Source organism: Oratosquilla oratoria, chromosome 4 (assembly GCF_046742065.1).
Source record: "Oratosquilla oratoria isolate Oo_2021 chromosome 4, ASM4674206v1, whole genome shotgun sequence".
Taxonomy (NCBI): domain Eukaryota; kingdom Metazoa; phylum Arthropoda; class Malacostraca; order Stomatopoda; family Squillidae; genus Oratosquilla; species Oratosquilla oratoria.
This window is the reverse complement of record NC_134780.1, coordinates 38,670,526-38,679,875: the sequence shown is the minus strand read 5'-3', so window position 1 is coordinate 38,679,875 and position 9,350 is coordinate 38,670,526. Positions and strand designations below refer to the sequence as shown.

The 9,350-nt window shown below is 41.2% G+C and overlaps 1 protein-coding gene across 7 annotated transcripts in view; it reads left to right on the top strand.

Moving 5' to 3' along the window:
- The first annotated feature begins 911 nt into the window (after positions 1 to 911).
- LOC143024780 (afadin- and alpha-actinin-binding protein A-like) overlaps positions 912 to 9,350 on the top strand; it is a 41,023-nt gene continuing 32,584 nt past the window's right edge. For all 7 annotated transcript variants that reach the window (XM_076183947.1, XM_076183945.1, XM_076183942.1 and 4 more), the window contains exons 1-5: positions 912 to 961; positions 4,226 to 4,285; positions 6,900 to 7,052; positions 7,429 to 7,608; positions 7,792 to 7,923. In XM_076183947.1, coding sequence (XP_076040062.1) covers positions 6,900 to 7,052; positions 7,429 to 7,608; positions 7,792 to 7,923 — 465 coding nt within the window. In that variant the 5' untranslated portion in view covers positions 912 to 961; positions 4,226 to 4,285. The remainder of the gene's footprint in view (positions 962 to 4,225; positions 4,286 to 6,899; positions 7,053 to 7,428; positions 7,609 to 7,791; positions 7,924 to 9,350) is intronic.

Here is a 9,350-nt window from a genome sequence, read left to right as displayed (position 1 = left end):
CGTGGCAGAGGTTGGCGCGGTCGTGTGAATCATGGAATTCTATGAAGGAGGCCTTTGTTCAGCAGTGGACTCAGGATGGCTGATTTGATTGACTGATTGATTGATTGGTCGTATAAAACTTGACAGTCAGCTTGTTTGTAAGATTTGTTTACATGTGTGGATGTATTGTGGGGGTTTGAATAGAATACCGGTCAGGAATAAAATCGGGACTAGATTCGTGTCTTCTTTTCCCATCTTCTTCAACTTGTCACATTGCCTTTTTTATTATTAATGCATGTGGAGGAGTATACTTGAATTGAGATACCTCAGGGACTCTGGGCAAGAAAATCCAGTGGAAAGTAGTTATCGTATTACAGTTAACTAGTTTTCCTTCTCAAGAATCCTTAAAAATACACACAGGATTGTAAAACTTGTTGTGGGGGAAAGTGGAGTACTTCAAGGATTTTATTTTGTATATTTTTAAATAAGACATACCCCGATTTAGAAAGAATTGTAAAATCCCATCACCTAACACCATTCATATCATCTTCAGCATAACTAGTGAGATATGAAAAAGACGAATGAAAAATCGCGAAAGAGGACAGACAAAAGTAGCATTAATCTACTTTGATCACTACAGCACACCTGAATAGTATTTTCAGTGAATGAAGGCATGTCACCAGACAGGCCATGGTGTTATACCAAGACAAAACAAGACAATACAAGACAAGAGATTGCTTACCACAATGGTGTTTGTATTTACCTCTATTTGCGCTAGAAGCAGCAAATAACATCTGATGATATTTATTTTTAAAGTTATTAAACATTGTTATATACAATATAAATAGACAAATTATTTCAAAATATCACTATATTGAAAATTAGTGATTTGGTTTTATTAAACAATATTTATTGTCGACATTTAGACAGCTGTCGTTGTTATGTCCAGCCTGTAAACAAATTAACAATTGAAGGAGTGTCTTACACTTAGATACACTTAGAAGATTTCTGTCGGTGATCGACGCAGCTAGACTGGAGTCCCACTGTGACCAGGTAGCTCCCTCACATCAATTGTCCAATCGGTCAGACGATTGGCGTTGGGGCTGATGTATCCTGGTGTTGGTGGTTGGTCTGGTATTTTGGCCAACCATATATCCAGATGTTTTTTGAAGGTGTCTGGAGACACCCCTGAGATGTTTCTCAGTTGGGGCGGGATACAGTTGAATAACCTTGGTCCACTGAACGAGAAGCTGTTATGGATTCTGGATTTGATGTTTAGTGTTGAACCGGGAGTGGTCCTCACATAACATAGCCTCCCTCTTCTTTGGTGGACTGATACTTGTATGCCGGTGTTGGGCACCTTCTTTTCTAATACCTTCCAGACGTAGATGATGATGTAGCGTTCCCTGCGTCGTTGGAGAGAAAACAACTGCAACTCCTTCAGTCTCTCCCAGTAGTTCAGATCCTGGAGCCCATGTATTTTGTTGGTGAAGGTCCTTTGGGGCCCTTCGATTTCCATGATTTCTGATACTTTCTGGGGAGACCAGAGCTGGCAGCAGTATTCGAGGTGTGGCAAGACTAACGATTTCCACAGGGTCAGCATACATCTTGGACTTCTTGTCTGGAAGGTACGAAGTATCCACCCTGCTAGTCGTCTCGCTTTGGACGTTGCTTGGCTTATGTTATGGGAGAAGGAGGCATCACTGCTCATGCTCACTCCCAGATCTTTCACTACATCTTTCGCAATGATCTCTTGCTGGCCACAGTAGTAGTGTGTTGAGATCTTTAGATCCAGATGGCGACCATAGCGCAGAAGTTCGAACTTTTCCCCGTTCAGTGCCATGTTGTTCACCTCCGCCCACCTCAGAATTTCATTGAGGTCTTGCTGTAGGTTATCGGCATCTTGTCGTGTACGTATTTTCAGTTCGATGCGCGTGTCATCGGCAAAGGATGTCGCTGTAGAGTATTTAAGGTCCCTGTCTATGTCCCCTATCATGATGAGGAATAGTAGGGGACCCAGGACAGTTCCTTGGGGGACACCGCTAACAACCCTGCTTGCCTGTGAATAAGTACCCTGTACATTCACTCGCTGTATCCTATCGGATAGGAAACTGTGGAGCCATTTGCCTAGGGCTCCGCATATACCAAGTGCTCGCATTTTGTGCAAAAGGATTCCATGGTCCACCTTATCGAATGCTTTTGCAAAATCAAGGTATATGACGTCCACGTTGTCCCCATCTTTGGTGTCATCTAGTATTTTGTCATAATGGGCAAGTAGTTGAGAGAGGCATGAACGTCCTTGTCTGAATCCATGTTGGCCATTGTTGAATGCCTCAATTGTTTCAAGATATTCAACGATGGCTTTCCGCACTACCCTTTCCATAATTTTAATTAGATGGGATGTTAATACCACTGGCCTGTAATTCTTGGCAATGCCTTTGCTACCCCCTTTATGTATAGGGGTAATTGTGCCATTTTTGAGGGCTCGTGGTACATGTCCTGTTTGTAGGGACATTTCCCATAACAGTTTCAGGGGTACTGCTAGTTGGTGTTTGCAGTTTTTTAGCAGTTGGGCATGGAACCCATCTGGTCCTGCTGCTGCATTTGGTGCCATCTCGTTAATGGCCACTATTATCTCCTCTGTGGAGATCTTTACTGACGATAGTTGGTGTGGCGTCACCTGGTGTTCATTGAAGAAGGTATGTGGATCCATTACCTTCATATGGTCCTTTGGTTCACTGAACACCCTTTCATATTGCAGTCTGAGCAACTCTGCCATTTCAGTTGGGTCACTCTCGAGTTCCCCAGCTGGATCTATAAGTGGTCCTATGGATGGTGTATTTTTTAGCTTCTTATTGGCATATGCATAAAAGAACTTGCTGTTCACTTGGATGTTTGAGATGGCTCTTAATTCTTCTTGGGCTCTCTGATCTTTGTGAGACTGGATGAGTTTTCTCTCAATTTCTTCCAGTTCATTTTGGATGTTGGTGGTGGATGGTAGATGGTTGGTCTTTTGTAGTTTGACTCTTAATTTTGTTCTTCTCTTCATTAGGTTTTTCCTATCTCTCGGGATAATTTTTCTCTGTTTCATGGTGATTGTTGATCTTGGAGGCACCATAGTTTTGCATATTTCAAGGCATCTGCTCTGAAAAATGTCTAGGGCTCCTTCAGAGTTTTTATCTTGGAAGAGAGTTACCCAGTCGGACTGGCCTAGTTCCCTTCTAATCCCATCCCATTCAATGTCTTTGCTGAAGAAGTTCAGGTCATGTAGAGAGAAGCCAGGGGAGTGTGCCTTTTGTTGAGCTGTATGTGTAGTGGAATTTGTTGTCATGACTTTAATGAGGCCATGGTCAGACATTGATGTCCTGGTAACTTCGTATGAGTGCACCAGGTCGTAGTTATTGCTGAATAATAGGTCAAGAGTGTTGTTGCCTCTTGTTGGATCCTCAATGAATTGTTGGAGGTAGGCTAGATCTGCCAGTTTGATCAACTCCATTGCTTGCCTCTGTTCACTTGATGTTCCTCCTCGTATGATCCTAGAGGGCCAGGTTATTATTGGCAAGTTTAGATCACCAGTAAGTATGACCTCGGTGTGGGGGGATGGTAGGTGGTTAAAAAGTGATTGTAATATCCCTGAGACTTCTCTGAACAATTCATCTGTGGTGTTTGGGGGTCGATACAGGGTTGCAATGAGTAGGTCCAGCCTCTTAACATATACAGCTAGTAGTTCTGTAGTGTTGTTTGAAAAGGCAGTAAGAACCTCCGTGTTTGCTGCTAAGTCCTCCCGTATGTATAGTGCTACCCCTCCGTGACTTCTATCTACCCTATCGGCTCTGAACAGTGTGAAATTATGGATGTTTATTTCTGCATCTAGGATAGCATCGTTGAGGTGGGTCTCAGTAAGGGCAATAAAGATAGTGTTATCATCTGCTGCTAGCTCTTCGAGCATTGGCACTTTGCACTGGTTGCTTTGTGGGTAAAGCCCTCTTATGTTGCCCACAAAGAAACAATTTAGTGGCAACTCCACCTCCCCAACGGCTTCCGTTCGTGATCGTCCGTATGGGCTAGTAGCCTTGTCATTATTAGTTGTGACTGCTTTTCTAGCGCTATCATCCGTTCCAAGAGTCGTTCTAAAAAAGCGTTCTGATCCGTCGTGGATGGTGTTGCGGTTAGGGTAATGTTGTTCTGACCTTTATCGGTAACCGTGCTAGGTGTGCTTGGGGTAGTTGGTGGTTGTGGTGTGTCTCATATTAATTATTTATTGTTTGGTGTTGTGATGAATAGGTGACTTTGATAACCAACAAGCGTAAGTTTTATTGTTTGCTATTGCACTGTCTTAGCAATTGTGGTTAGTAATGAACTATTGTAAATTGGTAACTGTATGGTCAAGCCCTCTTTTTTACTCCTTTCTTACAAGTTCCGGCTATTTTTAGTTCAAAGTCTCCTTTGTAACATAAAAATGAATGATGTAATCCCGAATGTATTTGAAGTCACAGTGGCCTTAATGTATGAATGCATGGCGTAATTTAGAAGTAGTAGCAATATTTAATGTCAGATTAATGGCGAAGTGATAAGTAGACCGTTTTGTACAACTAGTTACTATACCAGAACACGGTATGAAGTAAAGTAACAATAGACTATTTGTTTGAGTATTATGCCTATTATGTCAGGTACTATTGAAAACCATGGAATTAGAGTGATTTCAAACTTATATAAAGATTTGTGATTGGAATAGGGTTACTCAGTGTTCTTCACATATGACTGTAAGTTTCAAGTACTGGTATATATTATAATTAAACAATGATATTTTAAGGGTTTGACTTTTCCTTTGTTGGGTAATTTAAGACAAAACTGTCACCATCAGTGCTTGACATCAAATGACCTTCAACTAATACTCAATAGAATTCACAGAACAATTGTTTTTGAGACTCATACATCAGAAAATATGACTTTTTTCAAATTTGATTGCAATCATGATAAACTGAAAAGTACACCACAAAGTAAGATTTGGCTCCTTCTAACCGTATGGAAATATGTCTGTCAATGCATCTAGAGGTAAATTGCCCATATGTTAGTGTTGTTCTCCTTTTCATTTGATGAATAAATTCTGAGCTTTTGAGACTTATTAGGTTGTTAAGCTAATTTCCCAGGCTAGGTTAGAGTATGTATATTTATATATTTATTTATTTTTGTTTTTTTAGGAATGAGAAAGTGCCACATGTAGGATAGGAGGGAGGTGGCCACAAACATGCCATAAATAATGTAGCCACAGAGTCTGCCATAATTATGCATAGTGGCAATTACAATGATCCAAAACATTAATAAGGCATATGATATGAGGAGGGACTGAAGGAAAATGGGACTTCCTAAATTGGAGGAGTTAAGATGAGTGAAATAGTAATGATATTTAGATCAGGAAAAACTAAAGAGTAGTCAGAATGCATCAGTTAGATAACATTGTTAAAAAAAAAAAAATGGAAAAGGTAGGAAACACAACTTCCTAAACTGATGCATATATTTGTAGAATAATTTGGATGGAGATGTAATCCAGTTGAAAACATAAATGAATTAAAGACAAAGTTTGATAAATGAAGACAGATAGGATATCATGTGCCCAGTATGTCATTCATAGGCCCAGACAGTCTGATCCCTCAAGGAAATGTAAAAAATGATAGAGAACACATCAATGTCTTTTCTGCACAGTTGATAAATCTCAGTGTGGCATAGGTTAATTTTGGGTATTACCCTTACAAATGACGACAAAATGGTGTGGATATCAGTTTGATTTATTTGAAAATTAGGTGATAGTGTTTGTTTTCAGTGATCTTAGTATAGCAAATTTTATGAAAAGATAGATCTCTTTAGAGCAAAATAGAGAAATGGCAAGACTGATTAATGTCCAGAACTGTGTTTACTAGTCTTAGTGACTAGCAGAGTTTTAACAGAGAAATACATTTTATGCCCCAAAAATATAGTTTTGTTGAAGCAGTAGAGATTGATAACGTAAGTTGCTGCTATTATCACAAATAATGCTGGAAATTAGGGTAAAATTCCTTTTCAGAAGTGGCTGTGATTAACATTATTTGAGCTACCTCTTAGGGTAAATTTTTACAAGTGCACCCCTACACAATATAGCATTAGAAAATTAAATATGAATTTTTAGAATTATAATACATCCATGTAATATATGTTTTTCTTGGTGGAAATAAATGACCGAAAAGGTTGCTAAAAGTGATACACTTAGAAACACTGCTGCTAGGGCTGCATGAGACACCATCTTTGTTTTGATAGATGTGATGGTCAAAGAAATTAAAGTATAATAAATCTGTCAATTCTTACCTAACCTATCAAACCTCATCTGCATTTAGTAATTTGGTACTTATAATTCTATAGGTCATAAGGGTCATTGTCAGGGATGTTGAAAGCCTGTTTTAGGTATTCAATTATACTGCGGAGGAGTTGCATAGCTTTAAGAAATTCATGAATCTCAGCTGCGTAGCACTGTTTTAGAATATGTACTGTGCGAGATGCTGATGGAAGTACTGAGGACATATTCCAGCTCCTATGCTCACAGCTTTGTACAGTAGTGTATTTGCTTGTAGTGGGACTGGACAGACAACATGGTGTCTCAATCCTATGATTTCTGCTTCGTTTTTCAGATTTCCACCAAGAAAAATGTATATTACATTGATGTATTACAATTTACAAAATTAATATTTAATTTTCCAGTGTTATCGCATAGATGTACATTTCCAAAAAAAATATATCCTTCTCAGTTCAGCAAATCTGATTATAATGAAAGAAATAGATTTTTGCTACCATAATGATAGTAATTACTCCAATGAATACCTAACTTTTTAAACCAATAAGGGCATATTTTGTGGAGCATAATGATGCATCTTCACTTTTATAATTTACAGATGAATGATAGTGGCAGAAATCCATTGCTGACCTTGTCAGTAGGATTATCAGATGTGACTGTTCCAGCAGATGTCGCCAATTACAATGTTATTGAAGCTTCATATTTTTGTACACGGGCAAACATTCAAAGTAGTGTTGTCTACTTGTCACAGGTAAGGGTTGTTGGGAAGGTTTGTGTGAGTGGGTATCACAATAGAAATTGTTTTTTTTAGTTCATCCACTTTTGATGTAACCTGTCTCTTGATGCATAAATACTTTGAATGGCTTCAGAGTTGATTAAGCTCAGTCTGGGACAGTAAATGAATTAAAGTCTAAATATGATCATTGGAAGTTAAGGATATAGACCTAGTTGGAAGTGACATGAATTTGAAGCTAGGTTTGATATACTGGAGAGTAGGAGATGGGATTTCCACAAGCATTGTTCCTTTCCTGTACACTATAGTTAGATAGATATACACACTCATTCAGTCTGTAAATTTAATAGTTAATTTTATCCAGTTATTAATTTCAATGTTTACATATTTTAAGGAACTTCAGAGCATGGGAATAAATCGTCGCATAGTGGAATCTGGAGGAACATCTGTCAACTTGATTGCTCTCATCAATGCTTGCTGGGAGTGTCTTCAGCTTTACCATGCTGCTGTGCGCGATGGTGACCTTTTGCAGGATCAAAGAAGAAAAGACAATGCTGATTTACATCACTTACAGGTAGATACTCGGAAATTATTGCACTTTTGTCGGGATAACCCCAAGGGTTCATGAAGGGTTTTAGTTGACATAAGATCATCCTGGCTGATGTGAAATAATACCAGTTTATGGTCGTTATTTGGGAGTGCAATTTTCTGCAGTATATAACCAATATAATTGGTTCTTGTGTAATGCAATCCACAGAGCAGCATCCGAGGTTTGAAAGGCAGTGTTGAAGAAAAGGAGAGACTGGTTTGTGACGCTCAGGAAAAGGAACGTCAGACTTCCACAATTAACAAATCATTAGCGACCAAACTCAAGGCAGAGAAAGAAGAGGTGAGGAAATTGAGCCTACATATTCTAAAGAAGCAGTTTTACTTATTTATTTTTTATCATCATCATCTTTTTCTTCCTCCTCCTCCTCTTCTTCCTCCTGTTCCTCCTCTTCCATCTCCTCCTCCAGTCCCTTCTTTATCTCCTCCTCCTCCTCTTCCTCCCCCTCTCATCCACTCAAGAATTTACTGAGCAGACATTCTCCACTCACACCTATTGCTTGCCCTTCCCAGTTGGGGACATTTGCACACCAAAGCCCCTTTCACCCCATCCACCTTCTTCACTCTTTTTGCCAGCTTTTCTTCACTTGGTCTTTCCATATGTTTGAGTACTAAGTTGCCAGTATTTATCTCTCTCACTCCTCTCTCACTCTTTTTCTCTCTTTCACTCTCACTCTTTCACACTCTTTCATGCTCTCTCTCTCTCTCTCTCTCTCTCTCTCTCTCTCTCTCTCTCTCTCTCTCTCTTTCTCTCTCCGTCTCTCCCTCTCTCTCCGTCTCTCCCTCTCTCTCTCCCACTCCCTTCCCCTCTCCCTCTCCCACTCCCTTCCCCTCTCCCTCTCCCACTCCCTTTCCCTCTCTCTCTCCCACTCCCTTCCCCTCTCCCTCTCCCACTCCCTTCCCCTCTCCCTCTTTCCCACCTCTCCCTCCTTTCCTCTTTTCAACATCTCCCTCTTTCCCTCTTTTCTACCTTTCCTTCTTTCCCTCTTTTCTACCTTTCCTTCTCCCTCTTTCCCTCTCCCTCTTTCCCTCTCCCTCTTTCCCTCTCCCTCTTCCCCTCTCCTTCTCCCTCTCCCCCTCTCCTTCTCCCTCTCCCCCTCCCCCTCTCCCTCCCTCTCCCCCTCCCCTCCCCTTCCCTAACCCCTCTCTCCCTCTCCCTCTCCCTATCCCCCTCCCTCTCCCGCTTTCTCCCCCTTTCTCCCTCTACCTCTCCCTCTTTCTCCCTCTCCCTTTTTCTCCCTCTCCCTCTTTCTCCCTCTCCCTCTCACTCTCTCTCTCTCTCCCTCTCCTTCTGTCTCTCTCTCTCCCCCTCTCCTGTCTCTCTCTCTCCCCCTCTCCTTCTGTCTCTCTCTCTCTCCCTCTCTCTCTCCCCCTCTCCTTCTGTCTCTCTCTCTCTCTCCCCCTCTCCTTCTGTCTCTCTCTCTCTCTCCCCCTCTCCCTCCCTCTCTCTCTCCCTCTCTCTCTCCCTCTCTCTCTCCCTCTCTCTCCCTCCCCCTTCCTCCCTCTCTCCCTTCCTCCCTCTCTCCCTTCCTCCCTCTCTCCCTTCCTCCCTCCCTCCCTTCCTCTCTCTCTCTCTCTCTCTCTCTCTCTCTCTCTCTCTCTCTCTCTCTCTCTCTCTCTCTCTCTCTCTCTCTCTCTCTCTCTCTCTCTCCTTCTATCCCTCTCTATCTCTCCCTCTCTCTCTCTCTCTCTCTCTCTCTCTCTCTCTCT